This window comes from Cupressus sempervirens, chromosome 10, assembly GCF_028749045.1.
Source record: "Cupressus sempervirens isolate cs-2001-9-10 chromosome 10, ASM2874904v1, whole genome shotgun sequence".
NCBI lineage: Eukaryota > Viridiplantae > Streptophyta > Pinopsida > Cupressales > Cupressaceae > Cupressus > Cupressus sempervirens.
Window position 1 is genome coordinate 145,848,033 of NC_143127.1, and position 23,656 is coordinate 145,871,688.

General features: G+C 34.9%; 1 protein-coding gene across 3 annotated transcripts in view; it reads right to left on the bottom strand.

Annotated features, from left to right (window-relative positions):
* The window catches only part of TPR5 (Tetratricopeptide repeat (TPR)-like superfamily protein), a 173,814-nt gene that overhangs the window by 49,736 nt on the left and 100,422 nt on the right, over nt 1-23,656 (bottom strand). For all 3 annotated transcript variants that reach the window (XM_089803107.1, XM_089803108.1, XM_089803109.1), the window contains 2 exons: nt 19,788-19,909; nt 19,586-19,668 (listed from right to left, as the gene is read on the bottom strand). In XM_089803107.1, the coding sequence (XP_089659233.1) occupies nt 19,586-19,668; nt 19,788-19,909 (205 nt within the window). The remainder of the gene's footprint in view (nt 1-19,585; nt 19,669-19,787; nt 19,910-23,656) is intronic.

Genomic DNA, 23,656 nt, shown 5'->3' on the forward strand with positions numbered 1-23,656 from the left:
ACTGCAACCCATCCATCAAACTGATCCCTCTATCCCATGTTAAAATATGAAGTATCACTGCATTTGTAGGTTGTACACTTCTGATCATAATTGCATCTAGTCTCAAAGTGTGTAGAACTACAACAAAACCCTCAAAATGCCATAGATACATACGGTCAACCCCTTCATCCCAAACTCTGTTATGATGACCAGATGATATGATGAGGTAGAAATGTATCAAGGAGCTATGTATAACCCAGTATATGGTAATGACTCGACCTAAATAGTTGATGTAAGAAGCAAGCTACTCAAAAGCTGAAAACAACACCAAGGGCACATCAAATACCATATTGTCATCATCAAACTGGAGAACCCCTAAATACATAGGTGCTATGACTAAGAATGAAGCTAAAAAAACCATTCCTTATGATTGAAACATAACTCTCATCAAAATTCCACCAAGATCAATTCAATGGCTGATGTATGAAATCCACCAAACTCCTATATGGGTTGAATTTGGGAACCATATTTGGGTTGATGAAAGGATGAGCAACCGTAGTCCATTCACCACACCACTCCTGTGACCAAGAATCACCGCTAGGAACTGTATCTGGATCCAATATTCTTACTTCATGACAATAAAAAAGAGTTCCCTCATTTATCTTAAAAAGAGGATTATCAGAAGTCCAATCAGCATCCACTTCAACATGGGGTTGTCTACAAGCTCAATGTGAGATCTGAAATTTTGGTACTTGATCTTTTGGGACAACTATCCAAGTCATAAGTCTGTTGAATGTTATCAAGTTCATCAATAACTTCTTGGATAAAATTTTGCCTCTCTTTACCCTCATGCTCCCGAAAATGATTTGTGATCCTAACCTGATTTTTTGCTTCCTGAAGAGAAATTTGAGTATCATCCAATGCCTCATGAGTATACTTAAGCTCCCTATTGAACTCCATAATCTCATTCCTTTCCTTATTCAATTGATCATCATATATTTCAGCAACCTTAAGAATATAATCCTTGTCAAAAAGCAAGCATAAATAATCTGATTTCATAGATTCAAGGGTTGTTTTGACTACCTGCAAATCAGCAACAAGCAAATCTCTTTTCACTCCCTTTTGAGCCTTCCTATGGAGATCCTCCACCATCTTATGAGTGTTGTCATAACATACCAAAGATGCCACAACCATGTCTTCACTAACCTTCAGCTAGTTCTTTAAGACATACAGCTTATTATTGTCATGTTAATATAACTCACTGTCTTGTAGTGTCATCTTGGACTATTCATTAAAGTTAATATCATGCGTATGAGAAACGTATGGTTCATCATGCAAAGACTCGAACATAATGTTACTTCGAGTACAACCAGCCTCATCAACATGTTTGTCAAGGCTAACCTCCAAATCACCAATTTAGAAACTTGTATGTTCCTTATCCACAACTAAAGTCATTGTGTCTACATTTTTCCCTGTGTTGGTCTGAATTTCTTTAGCCTCCTCTTTGTATTTACGAATCTCACAAACATGATCAGGTGTACTAGTGTCCTAACATGTCAAGCAAATTTGTTCCTGCCTCATAGGAATTCCTTTTAACTTGTAAACCCTTCAAGTTCTTCACTATCAGCTGCAAAACTTTCTTTATCACCACATTATTGTAGGCTGTTGTAGGAGATGCTATCCACATGATCTCGTTGAGACAAGAAGTAACCACAAGATTAACCCGATTATTTGGATGCTCCATAACCCTGGGTCAGACCAAGGTCCCCATCGAAGGTTGTAAAGCCCAATTTAAGAGTCTACAATCTGTCTGCTCTACATTGGTCAAATAAGTTTCTATCTCCTCCAATTTGGAGAGAACATCATTTGAGGATTCCATGTGTTCTAGTTGCAGCCCAAAGGTGTATAACCAACCAAAATCTTTCTCTTTTTGCAAGTCTCTTAGCTGAGGACTGTTGAATGTACTATTAAATTCCTCCGAGAAAACATTGTTTTTTAGATCTTCCATAACTGTAACTGCAACTTTTGTAATGGCTGCTTAAATCACCTGTTTGCATATTTAAATACCTTACAGACTTCTTGTTGTTGCTGAAATATTCCCATATGCCCTGTTAATTATGAACATAGCATTTGTCAAACTGTAGGCATACTACCTCGAGTTAGTTGCCTGAAATCTTTCAAGGAGATTGTAGGCTGGGATTAGACTAATTGTATGTGGGTACAGTTTACTGGGATTTGTTACCACGCAACAGTACAGCTTCCTAATGTTGTATTCTGTAATTCAATATTGAAATACAAGGTTGTTCACCTATTTGGTGATTTATTCAATAAACAACAGAGATAGATTGCATCTTACAAGAGCCACTATTCAACAACCAATTAACTAAAAGAGTTGTTAGGCAATTATTGGTATTCAATTCCCTTCAGCCACCATTCAGTCACCATTCAAGAAATGCCCTTTGAGGAAAATTTTATTACTCTTCTCTTTGACTATGTATGTTACTAATTTGATTCAGGTTACATAAATGCATTGACAACAAAGAACAAACGTAATAGAAATGCACAAGGTTGTGAGCAATTATTGAATGTCCAATTGTAAACTTAGATTATGAACATATGTTGATTATATGCAGATGTAGGAAATCAATTTAGTGAGGACTTGGATAAAGTTTTGAGTTTTAGAAAAGTCTCTTCACTCAGCACAGTTAGGAAAATACTTCAAGCAACATGCTCGTGAGACACCATAATAGCAACAAGAGTAGACAACTAAGTACGATGTTTTAGGAGGAAATAAATCTGTTCTAAACACCCATGAATTCAACATACCTGAAATTAAACCAATTTATCCATCACAACTATGTCACTGCTCTACGTATCTTCCACTACTCAACCCAATAGATATGGTTACCATATAAGATATACCTCATGATGAACAAGCCTCCTGCGATACAATTGCAAACTGTTTGATTCAAGCGGCCAATCAATGACCCAACACCTGCAAATTGAATTCTTCCACTTGGCATACAAAATTAAATATTTCTCTTGATAAACCGCTCAGAAGTCATTTCCTACCCACCTAAATGTTCGATAGTCACAACAATTCCTCCACGACTTCAATCTTACGAATATGGTGACCAATTTAGAGATAATTGTCTCGGCTCGTAACAACTCATGCCCAAATATTCTTGTGACGGCTAAAATCAATTCCCTTCAATTTCCACAAATGTCTTGTAGTCATCCACAACAATGTCAAAAGGTAATCAAAATATCATTGTCATTATAATTCCTTGATTCAAGATTCTGCTAGAAACCAATGATGATTGTGTAACAACTTCTAATGTTCCAAAGTGCTAAATGAGCCAACATATACTGGCTACAAACGTTTCACATAATATTCCCTTACTTAACCACACCAACCTCAACTTGATTGGATATCTTGAGGGTAGAGGTCTGATGAAGGAATGATGGATATTCCTAACAAGCAATTGCTTAGGCATTATTTTCTAAATGAATCACACCATACTAGACCCTAAGACAGGCATTACAAATTGGTGCATTGCCAGACTTGAAGATAAGGGTATGTGTAACTCTACTATGGTAACATCTTTAAGCCACAATGCTAATTATCCTGTAAGTGTTTTTGTCTCCTTATACCTTGTTTAACAATCCAAGAAAAATTCCCACTCACGACAATCATGAGATGTCTGTCTCAAATCACCTTACGAAGACATGCTTATCAGATATTCTCTTGTAGTCATAGTCCTGAACTTGTGCTATCAAAGTTTGACAAAAACATTAATTACTTCACAGAGAATGCACGACCATCCAAAATGATAGCTCAGAATACTTCCGACTCCTTCAAACATAGACTCGATATTCCTCCAAAATCGCAACAGGAAAAAGAACGCGGCGTCTCAAGGAGTTTTAAACTAATGTCCTTGGAATTTTCCGCCTAGCCATTTATATATTTGCTTGCGAAAATTCATTTTACTTGAGCTGCAAATTAATCCCACTGAATATAGACGGCCAATAGGGGCTTAATCTCAAAAATATTTCTCTGCAAAGTATATATTTGCTTCCACACAAAATAAATATAGTCTCCTGAAAGTTTGAGTTAGGCCCACAATATCAAATATTTTAGAGTCCTTCAAATGATCGAAACTCGACTAACTCCAATTGAATTCATTGAATGATAGGTGTTACAAAACTTCCAGGATATTTTAGATCTTTAACCGTCCTCACAAAATTGCAATCTCAGAATCTAGATGCATCCTTTAAAGGTTGCCCATTAATTTCAATATCAAGGCAAATAGAAAGCAAGTTCTCCAATGTAGGCCTTTTGAATTTTGGCATAACACCCAAAACAACCACGTTCAGAAAACCCTTCGCAACAAGAATTTGGATCATGGATAGTAGTCACCTCCTATTCCAGCGAGGATATAAGATTCGAAACATTAAAGCCCACAAATATCATCATCTCAACTCATGGAAATGTGTAAATAAATTTCCAATCCATTGTACCAAATCCTTAGAGAAAATGACTATGACCTATAGATATTGTATCTCTGCAATTACTTCACACAGTAATGCTAGTAAATGTCACTCGATGCTCTTGATGCATAAACTTAGAATCTAGTTTCAAGATATAACATAAAACCAATGAAATTGTCTCCGACAATTTTCCAAATCACCTTCACATGATGGAAGGATTTTAACTCTAATAAAACTCCTATAATTTGATATAATCTTCCAAGACTTGCATGGAAACGCTGGGATGATTTCAACACTATTCAGAATATTCGTAATCTTTCTGGTAAACTTTCTTCTACCCAATAGGATGGCAGGTTCAAAGCTCTAATACCACTGTAATATCCCCAATAGATATTTATCCGATTTCTTCCTCAAAATAATATTAAGAACTTAAACATATGAAGATGCATTACAAACCAACAAGATACACCTGTAAATTCTCATAAAGTCTCTTAAGAATACGTCATTGCATTATACCTCAATGATACAATAACTAGCATGCAAAATCCAATCTTAAACATAGTTTTACAGCTAGATTGGTTTACTAAGGAAACAACCTATAAGCACATGCGAGACACCTGATGTGACGTCTCCACGAACAAATGAGTTTGCATCCACTGTCTACCGGCACGAGGGGCTACGTCCTCACGTTGGCTCAAAGCTAAAGCTTTCTAAATAACTCTCGCAAGAGAGAAACTAAAATCTGGATCATAAACCAAGCATGTCAAATGAATGACCCTCTTCTCCTTTTAATCCTCACAATTGTGACTCTTCGACTCACTTCCTGTCTTTTTGTCTTATCCCTCCTTGTCACTTTTAGCCCACTTCATACTATTAAATTGACCTTTCACACTCTCAGTCAATTTTAATATTATACAAATGTCTTTAAAATTCCTAATGTCTCAAAAAGGGGACATTACAATTATTAACCTAGAAGGGTGTTAGTTGCGTGACAAAGTAAATATTCATTTCACAGTATCTTGATTTGGATGTACTCATACAGCTTATCACTTCGTGTGTCGGGAATCATTATATTACTTTCACCATGATTACATCTATATTCTCAAAACCCCTTGTAAATTGTTGTCTTTTGTGAATCTAAGTCAGTTGTATATCCACTATTGAGGTTTATATTCTTATCTTCCTTTAGTTTTGTTTTCTTTCCTTTCGAGCTTTCAAGTGAAGAGTACACAAAAACCCAAAATACATACATCATACGAGGGAGTTGGCCCTCTCAAACACAGAGGAAGATTGTAATATGACAGTGATTAGTTACAGTCTCTCCAACTGTAGGCACAGTTATCACTGTTCACTGGGCAAACAAGGTCAGTTTCAAAGAAAACTTCACAATGACAAATCTATGTACTAACAGAGTCGAAGGATGCAAATTGATCTCACAAGAGGCAAGAAATGAGGCCACTAGATTGCACATGGAGGGGGAGGGGTTGAAAATGGGGAGTCCAATAGAGAATGTGCAAGTCAATATGCCTATAAGTAGCACAAGCCCCACAAACACAAACGCTACTAGTAGAGGAAAGGGAAAGAAGACCAAAAGAGAAACAAATGTTGCTGATATTTTAATGGGCTGCAAAAGAGAAGATTGAAGAATCTATTGATAGGTTCCTTGTAGCTCATGGTATACCATTCCATATGTCACGTTCCTCATTTTATAGGCAAATGTGCAAAGATATATATGTTGTTGGTACATCATTTGTACCACCTAAAGAGACAAAACTACGCACCACTATCCTTGATAAAAAGTATTCAAAAAGTAAGCATTTTAATGGAGGATATGTGACAAACATAGATGAGTAATGGATGCTCTATCATCATGGATGGGTGGACTGATATCAAACATTGACCACTCATCAATCTTATTGTCACTAGCACAGTCGGCTCTTATTTTCTTAGAGCTATTGATTGTACAAGGAAAAAGAAGGATGCATCCTTCCAATTTCAGATTTTTAAGGATGTTATAAAAGAGGTTGGACCTTCAAATGTCATGCAAATAATTACTGATTTAGCCCAAGTGTGTAAGTCAGCTGGAATGATGGTGGACCGTATTCAATACATCGGACAGGTCTACCCGATTTGATGGTTGGTTTGGGTTTGGCATGGTATACATTATAATGATTGGATCCAAGGTTTGGTTGCAGCATGATTAAGGGTCAAGTGACATATATAATATCTTAATAAAGCAAGGTTTACTTAAATCAAAGATGGGCGATAATGGATAAGGAATAATAAGTCCCCTTTTCTAGCCAGCTCGCACAGAGAGACTAATCACTATCTATTGCACGTCAACTAGCAATAGGCAAAATGCATGCATGCATTGTGGACCTCACAATAACTTGGATTTTGTCCATCCTTATACCTAAGACAATGCTTTTGGATGGCTTTTCTAACCCCATGGAATGGGCACTTGAATTTGGACACCGTCAACTACTCCCTTGGCTTTGACAATCATTGGATTGTTTCATCTGACCCCACATTGAATGTGGTTTCTTCTAGTAGTTCCATGGGTTCCTTCTCTTGCAGCACTTCCTTGAAAGTTTTTTTACTTCCATTTATAACTACTTGCTCAAAACCCACACAACCAACCTACTTCCCTTCGTCAATTGAGTGGTCGTTGTCCATATGTACTCATATAGCGATCAATCTAAACCCTAGTGTGCACACATCAATCAATCCAACTCAAAACAAACTAAAGAAAAAGCAGACATGAACATCAACAAAGCCATCTTGATGGGTAGAAAACAAAGAGAAAACAAGGCGCTCATTCACCAAGGCAAGATACAATGTAGTTCAGGAAAGGTGCCACTACATGCTCCACAAGAATTGATTTCCCTCAAGAAGACAACCCCCCTCCAACTCCAATGCCTACCAAAATAATTTTTAGTTATGTTATTACCAATTGTCATTTTCTATTTTAAAATATATAAATTGGATTATATATTATAAAATTATTATTACGTATCTATAAAATTTAATATACTTATTTTGTATATATTAGTTAGTTAAAATTAAAATTTTGAAAATGTATAAGTTTTCAGCTACAATGTTTTTAAATTTACTATGTATTTAAGCTTTATACAATATTGTATTTTTTTTTAATAATTCTTATCTAATAAACTTCAAATAGTATATTAATTTTAAATTTAGTATAATAGTATATTCTATTTAAATTTAGTATAATATTAATTCTATTAATAAATGATCAATTCAATTTGACAATAAGTATAATTTTATTTCAATTGTATTTAGAAGTGCTAAGTTATTTGACAATTTAATGCATTTATTATTTGTATGTTTTTTATTTCAAATTTATTCAAGGCAAATTATTTTTCAGAAAAATTCTCCTTGTCAAATGTCATCCATGTTTTGTTGTTTAGAAACATAAACAGAAGGTCAAACCTTGTTACAAAGTTTGGCACAATGAAAGAAAGGTGACCAAATACATTAAATAGCAATATAGGCCAAAAATGAGCACAAAGAGCTAGCTATTTCCCTACTGTGATGAGACATTAGAAACATTGAGTCTATTGTTACCATTGATTGTTGCAAAACCATCTAGTATCTCTATGGGTAACATCCAAGATGCAGCTTTGATTGTCTTTATTGATAACAAAATTTTAAAAATTAATTAATTTACGCAAACAAAGGTACATACTAGGTGCAGCATAGACAATGGTATCACTCAGCGTAGACAATGGTATCACTCAGCATGTTCCCTTCCTAAATAGGACCTAATAATAACAAATAATGATAATAAGTATTATAATTACTAATAATAATAATATTAAAATATGAAAAGTAAATAAGTAATTATAAAATATAATTATAATAATCAATACCCAATATATTTATACATAAATGGTAATATTACAATAAACAAATCAAATATATTAATTATCATATAGTTGAAATATAATTATATACATGCTAGAAATCTGAAATTTATATTATAATTTTGAAATATGATATAATGTAAACCACTAATATATATGTTAAATATTAAATATCAAAAAAAAAATTATGATATATAGTAAGCATTATATCCTATCAAACTTATTAACCAAAGCAATTCACAACTAATAATTTGTGAATCCGTCAGTTATGGGAGTCCTAACATTTGGGAATAGGTTGTCCTCCCTCCCGGTGCAAGTATGAATAGGGAGTAGAAAATGACAGAGAATGGGCATCCAATACACAGAATTGGCATTTTCTATCCAATCAGCACAAGTCATACAGCCAGAAAACCCAGTGCAAGGAACATGGGAAGAAGCTTGGGAAGAAAGAGTGTATTTTCTACATTTCTGGAAAAGTGGAAATAGAAAGGCATTTCATTTTAGAGTGCGATGCCTTCAAGGGCAGTAGGGACAGTTATGTTACTATATTGGCAGCTAACTGTTGGGTTGATTATTCAACAAGGGAAATTTGACCAGCTGGAGGCACTCGTCATCAAGTTGCACTAGAAAAGGGCCTAAATGCAGAAATCAGTGTGTGAAGCGTTCTGTCCCATGACTACCTTCAGCCTACGGATGTTAAAAATAATTTTTCTTTCTTTTGAGCATTCATAAAATCAGCAAGAAATCAATATTTGACATCGAGTGCATCAGCAAAGACATCCTACAGCTCAAGGAAGTGTAATCAGGGAATCCAAAACAACAATAGCAAAGGAAGCAGATTTCACCAAGGCCTAAATGCAGAAATCAGTGTGTGAAGCGGTCTGTCCCATGACTACCTTCAGCCTCACAGACGTTAAAAATAATTTTACTTTCTTTTGAGCATTCATAAAATCGGCAAGAAATCAATATTTGACATCGAGTGCATCAGCAAAGACATCCTACAGCTCAAGGAAGTGTAATCAGGGAATCCAAAACAACAATAGCAGAGGAAGCAGATTTCACCAAGGCCTAAATGCAGAAATCAGTGTGTGAAGCGGTCTGTCCCATGACTACCTTCAGCCTCACGGACGCTAAAAATAATTTTTCTTTCTTTTGAGCATTCATAAAATCAGCAAGAAATCAATATTTGACATCGAGTGCATCAGCAAAGACATCCTACAGCTCAAGGAAGTGTAATCAGGGAATCCAAAACAACAATAGCAGAGGAAGCAGATTTCACCAACGGCAGAGAGAATATAGAAAAAAAGATCATCAAGAACAAGAATTACATATCATCCTACAGAAGTGAAACATTGTACATCCACTGTAGTCAATAAGGGAGTTTTACCTTGCTGTGAGAATTATCAAAAAGGAACAATATATTTGATGAGAGTATTATACCTGTCAATGTCTACCCAGGAAGACTATTACAATGGAGATTCAATTTTAAGACTGGTGACAACCATTAATACCTAGTATTGCACCACAAAACTATATTGAGAAGATGGGATAATGCTATGCCAAAGGGACTATGTCTCGAGCTATGTCTAGAAAGAAACAATACCTGTTATTCTCATCAGAGACTTGTCACATTATTGCAGACATCCTATATGCACAGCCTCATAATTTTGTTGTGTCAGGATCACTGCAAATGTATTAACATTGCCACTTCGGTATATGTTTCCCAAGGACAGTGATCTCTCTCTTATATTGTGGATGAGACATGGAGAGACATGTCCCTTCATGGGACATTGTCTATTCATTATTATTTAACTGATATAACAATTGATTATTTAACTATATTTATATATCTCACGTATATATAATCTATCTTCAATTTAGTTTCATGTGTTTATCCAGCTGAAGCTACCAAACATTAACACTCTCTCTTAGCTAGGGAGGATAAACTCAGGACAGATATTACACCATTGATAATATTAGGAATGGCAAATTTTAAGGATATCTTTGATCAGAAGATCTCCACCATTTTGATATCACATTTGATATCATGAGTATTGGCCTCCAAAATATCAACATACGATATTCACCATGTACTCAATAAGGTAATGGCCTGCAAAATATCAACACATGATATTCACCATATACCTATCATATATCTATACCAACAACTCATTGACCGTCAAGTGAATGATATCTAACACTTAGTTGTTAATTTAAAAGATATAATTTATCATGATCTATTTCAACCAAGGTTGCACTGGTACGTGGGTACAAGAACGGGAACAGGTATGGGTACACATATTTTTCAAAATAAGGGACGGGGGTACGTGTGTATGCCTAATTTTTTTTCTATATAATTAATATTTTATAAAAAATATAAAAATCAAAATATATGTCATGAGTCATGACATTGAGCATTCAAAACAAGAAATTTGAAAATATGAGCCATAAGTCAAATTATATTATATATATATATATATGCTATTGCTGAATGTTTAATGTTTAAAGTATTTTTCATAATAGGGGACGGAGGTACTTGGGTATGTCAAACTTATTTAAAAATTATACTTCTATATCTATCAAAATCTGAAATTACGAGTCATGACAATGGTTTTTCAAAACAAGAACAATGATAAAGTTTGCAAATGTAATGTATTGTTTTCAGTTTCAGATTTGCTATATGTTTGAAATAATAATACATGATAAATGCTTAGATGCATAACAAAGAAGGCAGACTTTAAACATGAACAAGAAGATCCTAAATCATATGACAATGACATATTGCAAATGATAAACTTATGACTTGAAAAGTGATAAAGTTTATTGTTAATGAGTATCAAAGTTTCAAACTGATTTGGTATTGAATTAAGTTTGATAAACAACAAGCTAATACAAAAATTAAAAAACCAAAAAAACAAATCAGAATCTTAATCAAGGTCCTTAGCTATGATGCTCTCCACCGAGTACCCAGTACGTGGGATATGTGTACCTGGTACTTGGGTACGTGGGTACGAGTACCAAGGGTGTGGGTACAAGTACCCATGCAACCTTGGTTTCAACGTTTGCATAAAATGTATATCATGATTTAAGTTATTTTAAAATCATCACCTTCCAATAACTTCTGCAAGTACAAGTGATAATCATTTGGAAGTCGTCACTTCATCATCATGAACACAGGTGGTAGCTCCATTAAAATCACACATGGACTTTCAAATTCCCTCTTAATATCAATTATCTGAGCTCCTCATCCAAAGTTGTCTTTGAAGAAGTATCAAACACCCTTTGAATCTGATATCAATCTCCCTTTTCCTACAAGAACATTCTTCGAGGAAAAGATCAAGGCAAATTGCTCTTACAGTACATATAGAAATACAAATAAGATTGTTAACATTAATTAGGATGTTAGTAACTTACTCATGTTTATTACTAATAATAACATAAATGACTTCTAACATAACTTCTTATTTTATATTTTTCAATAATAGCAGTAGGATAACAGTATTCAATCTTTACCTTTCATACTCCAATAATGAATCTCTTTATATTTAACAAACATTATATCAAATTATTAAATATCATTTTGAATTAATATATATAATTAAAATGTAATTATACATATAAATACATATATATAATTTATTGCCACATATATTGATGTAGGAGTATCCTTGGGCTGTTGGCAACCTTGCACCACCCAAAAGGATATTTGTTGTTTCTATTTTTACAGTTACTTGTCTCACAATTTGTTATTTCCAAATTTTGCAAGCTTGGCTTCATGTTGTTGACTTATCATGGATCATTACCCTAAGTGCGCATAGCTCTAGGTTACAACTAGTGGAAGTTATGGTTCATCTTCTCATTTATTGTTTTCCTATGTTGTTCTTCATACGATGCCTAGTATTTAATTCAGCTCGGTTCTATATTTAAGAGTTCTCTTACACGCTCTTGGATCTAAGCAATTGGTTAACATTTGGACCTATACCTGAGGCCACATAATGTTATCTCATGTATTACGTATTTAGTCATTAATTAATTGAGGGTCAATCCTATAATGTAATGTCATTTCCTATTATTGGAGATTGTGAACTCAAAGCCGACTTGTGTGTCACGGTGGCTTTATATGTAATGTCCTTGAGTCCTAGTAGGTAGAAATGGGGTAGTATCATTCAAGTAGTGATCAAGGAGATACTTGGAGGAAGCTTGGATAGCGAACTTTGGTCTGTATTTCTGGAATACATTGATTGTAACCAGGAAGGCCTTACAGCCTCGCATGTAGTATATGTTATCATGCGAGTTGTCTTATGAATCAGTGGAATGTATGGGAAACATTTGATGTAATTGAAGATCTGTGATAATAAAGAAGTTTTCTTGCAATTATGTCTTGTGTACTTTTGTTGTGTTGTATTTGTTAAGAGCTTGGTCACCTTCCTTGGGGATACACTTGCTTTGTACAACATTAGATGGTATCAGAGTTGGGTGTTGATCTAGTTGTTTGATCCGGAGGCTGATCATCAGAGTTAAAGGTTGTTGGATCTGATTGTTGCTGATCTAATCTTGGTTAAGCTTGGAGAGCTTGTGAAGACTTCCAATCCTTGGTTGTGAGGTGACAGATTGGAGTTATGTCTCAAAATTGCAAAGGACTTGTTCAAGATTTGTGGAATCCTATTGCAAACCTATTGTTGTTGTTTCTTGTTGGTGTACAGATCACCGAAGTTGAGGCAGTTGCACCTTGTTGTAAGTCAATATGTCACCTAGAAGAATGAACCCTATAAGGTTGGAGAATATGTTTGAAGAATTCAAGGTTGGGATAAGGAATGAGATCCAAAATGTCTTGAATCACTTGAGACGAAATCCTAAAGTGGAAGAAGAATATGTTGAAGCTGCTGAAGATCTTGAAGTACCTAAAGTAGTGATCCCTACATAAGAAGAAAGATTGTTGAAAGCTATGGCACAAGTTGGTAAGAGTCATAGAATGGAAGTTTCAAAAAAATATTCTGGTTCTTTAGATCCCAAGAAATTGATTTATTGGATTAATGAACTTCAAAATTATTCTGAGCTTGAAAATATTGTAGATCCACAAAGAGTTGGGTTAGCACAGACTAAGTTGAAAGGTCATGCTTCCTTGTGGTGGAAAGAATTGCAGAAGGACAAAGAAGATAATGATGAACCTAAGATTAGCAAGTTAAAAACCATGGTTTCTAGATTGAAGGCTAAATTCATCCTTTAACTATGAAGTTGAATAGTTTAAGAAATTGCAAAACTTGAAGCAAAAAGATATGTCTATGAAGCCTTATACTAAAGAATTTTACAAAATAGAAATCAGATCTGGACATCATGAATCGTCTAAGGAAAAGGTTGCAAGGTATGTTAATGGTTTAAAATTCAATGTTCGAGATGAATTGAGTATGTTGAAACTTAGTTCAGTTGAAGATGCTTATCAGTATGCACTAAAGGCTGAAGATAAGTTAGGAAGAAAGCAAGGTAACCAAGTTACTAAAAATGCTAAGAGAAAGCAACTTGTTCTAAAATAAGTTTGTATTCATAGATACTTGTTTTAAATATGGTAAGGATGGACACCAAGCTTTTGAATGTCCTAATGTAAAAGTTGACAAACAAAACTTGATAGTAGAGCAAAAAACAGAAATTGAAATCTTCTAATGTTGATTTGGTTGGAGAATCTCTTTTAATAAGGAGAATCATGTTGACTAAGCATGATCTCGAACCAGTGCAAAGAAGAAAATTATTCAAAACTATTTGTAAGTACTGATAAACTTGTATCCGAGGAAATTGTTAGGAAACTTGGATTACAAAGATTAAAACATCCCACTCCTTATGGTATTAGTTGGCTTCAAGATGATCATTGGGTGCAAGTTAGAGAGCAATGTATTGTTAATTTCAGCATTGGACCTTTTAAGGATGAAGTATTATGTGATGTAGTAGACATGAGTGCTTGTCATGTTTTACTTGGAAGACCTTGGCAATTTGATAGAGGAGCTATACATGATTGCAGAAATAATACAGTTACAATTGAAAAGGAAGGTAAGAAATTTGTTTTGATTCCTATGAAGGATGAGGAAGTTATCAAAGCAAAGAACCTAAGTGTTTTTTAGAATTTCAATTTGAAGACAGCAGAACCTGTGGTTGAGGTTCCTAGTATCGAAAGACAGTTATTTGATCCTATGGATAAGAGTGAGGTAAAAGAAAGAAATTTCCTAATCAAATGACAGCATGCAGTTAGTATGATTCATTTGATCCTAGTAGTTTCAGTAGCAGATCTGAGATATCTGATGGCTTAGTTGGTTTATGCAGTGAATTTTGACAAACTTTTGTACTGATTGATGAAGAGGATTTATGAATCAAGAATGAGCATAGGATTTATGTTCTGAATTCTTTCAAGTGCTCCTAAGTCCTTATGGGACATCTTTTGTCACCTTGGATGTCTGATGCAGGAGCATCCTTGGGTTGTTGGCAATCTTGCATCACCCAAAAAGATATTTCTTGTTTTTGTTTTTTACAGTTACCTATTTAATAATTTGATTTGGCGAACACTTGTTTGTTGTTTACAGAGTTTGCGAGCTTGGCTTCATGTTGTGGACTTGTCATGGATCATTACCCTAGGTACACAAAATCCTAGGTGACAATTGGCAGAAGTTATGCTTCATCTTCTCGGGTATTGTTTTCCTATGTTGTTCTTCATGCGATGCCTGGTATTTAATTTGGTGTGGTTCACTCTAGGATATAAGCAATTGGTTAACACACTGCCATATACTTGAGGCCGCATAATGTTATCTAATGTATTACGTATTTAGTCCTTAATTCATTGAGGGTCAGTCCTATAATGTAATGCATGTTTCCTATTATTGGAGATTGTGAAATCAAAGCCAACATATGTGTCTTGATGGCTATATTTGTAATGTATTTAAGTCCTAGTAGGTAGAAATGAGGTGGTATCATTCAAGTAGTGATCAAGGAGATACTTGGAGGAAGCTTGGATAGCATACTTTGGTCTATAACTCTGGAATACATTGGTCGTAACCAAGAAGACCTTGCAGTCTGGCATGTAATATATATTATCATGCGAGTTGTTTTATGAATCAATGGAATGTATGGGAAACATTTGATGTAATTGACGATCTGTGATGATAAAGAGGTTTTCTTCCAATTATATCTTGTATACTTCTCTTGTGTTATATTTGTCAGGGGCTTGGTCATCTCCCTTGGGGATACACCTGCCTCGTAGTGCATCATATATTCTTAATTATAATCTCATATAATATTTATTAAACATAACAAAGAATATAAAATGAACATTACCCATAAATCATACCTTATTACTTGTCTTTATCAGGTTTGTGCCCGATGCGTCTACCTTCCAATAAACATTATGCTTCACTTTAATAAATTTTCATTCACATTGAATCTCATTCATTCTTTGTTGATAGCCTCTTACTTAATCCTTATCATCCTAATCGACTTTAATGGCGGGTACTTTCTGTGTTCAGAGAAGAATCTTGACCCCGACCAACAGTGGACGATGTAGGACTGACGTCATCCTTCCCTTGATTTCCAAGCCATGGTCTATGCACTGTGTCCCTCGTGTTTCACATACATTAATGAACTGCCCGCAGACCCTTCTTTATTCGCTTATCTTTATACTCCAACTCAATTTCTATGATAACAGGACTTCTAGTCAATGAGAGGGTGTCCCTACTTTACTATCTTCAATGTGGGCTACTATAGTTGTCGGTTCTTCCCTATTCAATAATTTGTATGGACTGACGTCGTTTATATTTCATCTTTGTTCCTTCAACATGGGAGAGTGATGAAATTCTCAATGATTTGTTCACTCCATTCCTTTTCATTTATTTTCTTCTTTTCAACGTCTATCAATTTGGCTCTATGTTGGCAGTGTATCATGGATGCTGAGTAGGATATCTTGATTTTTCCCTAATAATTTCCACTCTTGTTCATTATCTCCCCTTCACTATTTTGGTGGTTGTGTTTCAGACATGTCACTGACTGGGATTTTATATCTATGTATTACCGATACGCATATTATAAATCTGTACTCTCATTATTATTATTATACACTTTTAAACGAAGCTGCTGACAATGTAGTATAGAGTGCAGACCACTGGCTAGGTACATGTATATTTTGCTATCTAGACTTTCCTTCTTTTCATTCTATTTATTTGCAGTATTAACATTAACATTGCAAATTCTGATACCAAGTTGTTTTATTAGGATCACTGCATATGTATTCACATTGCCTCTTTGGTATATGTTTTCCGAGGGCAGCGATCTCTCTCTTATATTGTGGATGAGACATGGAAATACATGTCCCATGAAGGGACATGTCTATTCATTATTATTTAACTAGCATTTGCACCTAAAGGAGGTGCAATGGTTACATTGATAGAAAGATATAGAGCTAGCATTATATTGCTCCTATTTTTGCTTCTTATTTTGTGTTTTCTATTGCATTTTGTCCTTTCTTTCTCACTTTCTTCTTCTTATTCTCCTCCTTTATGGTGCTTCTCTATTCATTTCTTTTTTCCTATAGTTTCTTCTTCTTCTTCTCCATATCTTAGTTTTCTTTGGTCTTCTCCTTTGCCTCCTTCTTCTCCTTTTTCACCACCTTCTTCCCTTTACTCTCTTTCTTCTTCGTCTTCTCTTCCTTTTCCTCCTCTTCCTTCTCCTTGTTTGGCTTCTTGTGTTGTACCTTATTCTTCATCTTCTCATTTTCCTCCCTCATCATCTTCCTCCTTCCACTTCATCTTCCCTTTCTCGTCCTCCATCTTGATCTTCTCTTTCACCTCCTCCTCCTCCTTCGACACATTCTCCATCTCTTTCTTATCTTCCGCCTTTTTTTTCTTCTCCTCCTTATTCTCCTTCTCCTTCCCTGTCCCCTTCATCTCCCTTCTCTTCTTATTCTTTTTCTAATTCTTCTCTTTTTTTTCCTCTTTCTTCTCTTACTCCCCATTTTTGTTCATTTTTTCTCCTTCTCTTTTTTCATCCTTCTCCTTCTTGCTTTTCTCCTCTTACTAGGTGTTATCCTTCTTAAGTTGAACATAAGAAATATTTATTTTTGGCAAAATTACCTTTTCTAATTGATAATTATTTTAAGAACAAAGAATTTTTTTTTTCAATGAATAAAATGTACAACTTCATATACAGTAGAAACTATAATACCCACATTAATCCCAAGTCAAAAGAAAAAATATAGAATACAATAAAATGTAAAGTTTGATAATACAATTCCTTCCTTTAATATATGACTAAAAATATTTAATATAAAATTTTAAAAGAATGTATTAAATCTAAAGTTAATTTCATTAGTACCTCTATGAACAAACAATCCATAATTTTTCTAAAAATCAAGCATAAGTTTAATAATTTCATGTATTTAATTTAAACTCCTATAATTTTATTAATGTATAAAGTGTATAGAAAATAAATTTGGTTTAAAACATAAGAATATTTGTCCATTGTAAAATGTGTAATATAATTTTGTTTAAACATTTAAAGATATAAATATTTATTAAAATTAAAAATAATTATATAAATTATTATTTAATATTAAAATTAATTTTACTCCTCTACACATTTGATTTGCCTATTAAAATACATGGATAATCCAACTAATAATTACTCACCTACTCAACAATGAAATAGACTAACTCACCATTAAAATCTTATTATATTCACATAACAAATTAACAGACTAAAAGGACAAAACATTATGTCAATAAAAGGATAACATGCCAAAAAAAAAACCTATATTAGATACACGTATACCCTTTCTGAAAATGAAACTAAACTAAAATCAATCCATGTTTCTTCTATTTATAATAAAATATATAGAAAAAACATGTTATTGTTGATGAGAAGTATACTTTAGCTGGGTTAATAACATGGTTTCGATTTTTTGGAATGTGAATATTATAAAAAAATTCCTGAGATGTTTGTCCCCAAAATGAGAAGTATACTTTAGCTGGGTTAATAACATGGTTTCGATTTTTTGGAATGTGAATATTATAAAAAAATTCCCGAGATGTTTGTCCCCAAAAATATATCTTATTTATAATATGCAATGGCTGCCGAAGTTAAGTGGAGGGAGCAGCGTCATAAACTTTGGTGGGGTTCAAGTATTTGTAACAACTATTACCAGTGATTAATAAAAAAATTACACATTGACAGCGCTCGCAGATTGGAAATGGTCTTTTGTGGACTTTGTGAGACATGAGAATTCCGGCAGCTCGCAGGTTGGAAAAGGTCTTTTGCCGCCTTTGTGAGACATGAGGATTCAGGCAGGAGGTCATTCCCATATAAAATAGCCTTCGGCTAATTAATATAACATTAACACAGAATCTACCAAACATTAACACAAACATTAACACAAAATAAGAAAACTGTTACTATACACTTCTGTATATCACCTTCAATACATTTACCTGTCACAAGTAAAGAGGTGGGTATGAGTTAATAGATTGTAGACTCCCTTAATCCTAAGAAATTGCATAAGGAATCATTACAGTATCTCTACGCGTAGAGTCACTATGTTGCATCTGAAATGTAACTGACATATCACAGCCTCTGTTCACACTCATAGCATTTCTAATGATTTCTCTGGATTACTCCAGTGCAATTTTCAATATCATATGCAACATTGGACAAATATCCAGAAAATATATTTCAAACACTCACTTTTAGGATTCAGAGCCTTGGGTCCAGCATAAAAATATTCCAAAGTATACAATCTAGACCCAAATCCCTGTTCACTTGATTGGCTAGATAAAGATCAATGCATCATGCCTAACAGGAATTCAGACTTATGGTTAATTTTTGAGTCAAATTATTAGCAAGCATCTAAAATTGTGATTCTCCATGCAACGTATGAAATCCACACCCAAAGTGCCAGCTGGTCAACCTGTTGGTTATCCAAAAAATACAGCTCGTCATAGATCATTATATATCACCATCTTTTTTTTGACAGTTCGTGAAATGGAATAAGGCTTAATAGATACAACAAAAAAGAATTAAAGACATTCTCTGATCTTTCAAATTGATATAAGGTAACATTCACAAGACTGCAATTCTGTATAATTAAAGATGGTGGACACACAAATAGAAAACAAAAATGATTAATAATAGAAAGTTGAAAGAAACATTAAATATACAAGTAAATTAAAGACAATATATTGAATGGTTGTAAGATTACAATTTACCTTCTCATACAATACCCTCACTTCTAGGAATTGTTTATTGAGCTCCTTGTTTTCTGGTTCTAACCTTAGTGCAAACTCAAAGTCTGTAGTTAAAGATTTATACTTGAATCAGAAAAATTTAGAATTCTCTGGCCATAGCAATATAAATATGAAAACTTGCTCTGGAAATTCACTTCTTAGTTTCCAGGGCATCTTAAGTTACCTTCCATAGCACCTAGAAGATTTCCAAGTTCCCTTCTAGCTGTACCACGCCGAGAATACGCTTTTACGTACCGATCATCCAAATTTATGGCTTCATTACAATCATATTCAGCCTCCTCAAACCTAGAGAGTCAACTCCATAGTCAAACCATGTTAATGGTGAAAATAATGAAAGAAACCATGTAATTGTTGCAGATCTATATGAATGAAAGAATATAAGTGTCTTTCACATGATTTATTTTCTAGATAACTCAATACTAGTGTTAAAGGAATTTAAGGTTCCGGTCATGTTAAATCCAGGGTTTCTACAACATGCTTCATGAAACTCCTTCCCTAAGCTAGTCCGGAGCCAACTACTCCACCACCTCAGCAACTTAAACCTAAAATCTCAAGTACTCTTAGTTTTTTGATAAGCTGAAGTCTAACCTTTTTCCTGAAAAGGGCCATAGCCACCCATGTAGACCACCCCTCTAATGCCATCAAACCTTCAATAATGCAACAGCCCAAATGAACTGAAACTCAACAACAAACATAGAGGATTCAAGCAATACAATACAAAAAGGACCATAAGCAAGCCAAATTACCAGTACAGGAGAACACTTGTAACTCAAAAATGGAAGATCCTCAAAAAATCAGTTTCACTCTCAAACTTAATGTGTTGATTTATTGGGAACCTCCTAGGACCTATAACTTCAAAGATGCAAATGCAAAAATCATTACATGGATAGGTATGATCAAGACTGGTGATATAAAAAGGCTACATAATGATTATACAGTTATCCTCATTTTAGAGCAAGAAAAGAAATCTTCCAAGGAGCCTTCTCGTCCCGTGGTTCTCGTAGATATGATCTACCACAGCTTTTGGCTAAGAGCCTGAGTTAACATTTTGGACAGGTCTAGCCTTAATTCTTCAGGCTTGTGGATTCAATCTCTATTTGAGGCTTTCATTCTTTATTACCACAGGTTTATTCATTCTTTAAGTACAAAGCAAAGCTACAGAATGCACCACATTGCGAAATGATGGAAGTTCTCTAAAGCCAAGGTCTTTCTCTTCTTCTGTATTGTGAGTGTGCCATTTGGCAAGCTCCCATGTCAATTCCTTCAATTCAGGCATGTCTCTATATTCACCACATGTCAGCCTACTGCAGTTTCATGGAACACTAAGGAGCAAAAATTTGAAAGCAGTGCACCAGCATGCCACATGGCCCAACCCTGATACAGTAAATCAAGGCAGAACAGGGTTATTCCATTAAATGCTCACAACAGCAGAGCGTACCATGTATCAGCAAAGTACAACTGGAGAATTCTCTAAAGTCCAAAAGCTTTATAAAAGTGCACTATTGGCTCATTTTCAAAGGGGGAGGTAGCAAACTAAGTGTAGCAGTGTAACATGTCAACATCTCATGGGCTTTTGAAGGCCACGATTTCCAGTTGATTCACAAGACAAGGTCAACAATAAGAGTGGAGCGAAACAAGTGGCAACACCAACACACGGCAAGTAACTAATGATGATTGCCCAGTCTTTCAATTACAACAGCAGCCATAACAAGGGGTCAGCATGCAGAAATATTTATGGTTGGTGGCCTTCCTCTTCAAACTTGTATAAAAGCAAAGTTCTGCTCTGTCTTAGGGGTTCATCACCATCAATCTAAACAAAGCACTTGGAAAGTATTTCATTATCTTTCCACTACTATAACAGTTTCTCAGCCTTACCATGTTATGTTTCTTAATATAATAGAAGAGTACATTAGACTGTGCAAGTCTAGCCTTTATGGCATGTCGTTTCTGTCACATCTATTGAATTGAATTTTTTTGCTTATTTTGGAGTTGCAAGCTAGTGATTGATTGATAGGTTTTATGCTTCTACAATTTCAGAGATATTATATTTGCAGGATTGTGTCACGTTTGGAACTCTTTCGAATTCCTACAAATTAGTTTTTAACTATAATTGTATTATGCTATGTGGTGAACAATTTTATCTAAGGATTGGCATATTGCCTTTTTTGGTTTAGATTTTATTTTTTATCCTTATATCCCTTTTCCCAATTAGTCAAGAAGAGCTCACTTTTAAAACTCCAAAGCTTATTCTGCATAATACAATTAAGTCCCCCTTATGCAAAACTTCTCGTAAGAGCTATTTTCCGAGGCATTAGCTTTAGTGATAAATACTTCTTCAACAAATTGGATTTACTTATGAAAAACTTAACTCCCAACTTTGACATAACTATATAATTGTGACATTGCTATAAGGATTCAATTGTGTTCCATTCATTCTCAAAAAGTTGAATGGAACACAATTGACTCGAAAACTACACAATTGAATCCTGATAGCAAACAATTGGACTTTCTATGGAAAATGTCTCCTACTTATCAATTGATGAGCTTAAGGGACTTTCTAATGAACGCTTCATAAGGCATAACACTTGTTGAAGGTTTTGAAATGGGGTTGCAAGCAAAGTGGGCTTAGCCTTGGAGGAAAGTTTGTAGTTAAAGTGCACTTGAGCTAGAGTAGTACTACGATGGGCAACCTCTTAGGAAGATTCATACCTTTGTGAGCATCACCTAGATGCAACAAGTGCTCTGTGTTCCATTCATTTTTATGGGAGAAGGGTTCTTGTCAACCACTACTCATGAAACATGGGTCAATGAATTTGACTCAAAAACTACAAGTTGAATCATGATAGCAATATCACAACTTGGCTTGCTGCAGAAAATATCTCCTACTTATCAATTGATGAGCTTAAAGGGCCTTCTAATGAATGCTTTATAAGGCACAACACTTGTTGAAAGTTTTGCAAATAGGGTTGCAAGCAAAGTGGGCTTAACCATGCAAGAGACTTTGTAGTTAAGCACAACTGAGCTGGATTAAAACTGGGATGGGTGACCTCCTTGGAAGTGTCGGTGCTTTACCTCTGTGAGCATCACCTATATGCGATGAATTCTATGTTTTCCATTCATTCCCATGAGAGACGGGATCTTGTGAGCCACTACTCATGAAACATGGGTCAATGAGTTTGATTCAAAAACTACATAGTTGAATCTTTTCCAATGAATGACCACAAAGAGTCAAAGGGACTATCAAGAGAAACAAAGGAGGCCAACCCCTAGCGAGGCTACCAAACAGTACCTGCGTAAAGAAACAAAACAAGAATGAATCAAAACAAGAGAGTCGGGAAGGGGGAGCCCCTAAAATCCCACTAAGAATTCTGAACAAGTGACAAGAGCTTCAACACTAAAGGATACACCACAAGGCTAGACAAAGCTTTGAGCCACCTCTAAGTAGTCTTGGAAGATAATTACTATTGCTGGTATGAACCTATCCTAGGCATCACAGACCTAGGCCGAGGGGAGGGAGTAAGCAACCACGCACCGAGTGAGGCCGAGTGAAGGAGTTGATGAGCAAACAAGACTGAGGTGTTACAAGATGTCGATGTTAATAATATAAGATAAGATAAATTTATTAATGTCCAACAAGAGACCACAAAGAGAGTCTAAGGGACTGATATCATACAACAAAGGGGCAGCCAACAACAGGATCACCAAATGGTGCCCACAGAAAGACCGAACAAAGCAAGAACAAACCGAGAAACTAACAAAAGATAGGAAGCAGAAGCAATTAGTGAACTAAATATTCCTTGTGGTCGAGAAGTAGTCCAAACCGAAGGATACAGTCTGGAGAGAAAGGGAGCTTAAGGTCATCTCTAGGAGCCGTTGGAAGTGGAGGGTTGCTATTGCGAGTAACCTTTGCGAGGTCTCACATACCTAGTATGTTCTAAAGTAGGAATGTCAAGCGACCACTTGGTGCCTTGCGCTGGAGAAACAAACGTGAAGAAGGAGGTGATAAGTTAATCAGAGGCCTATCTTGACAGG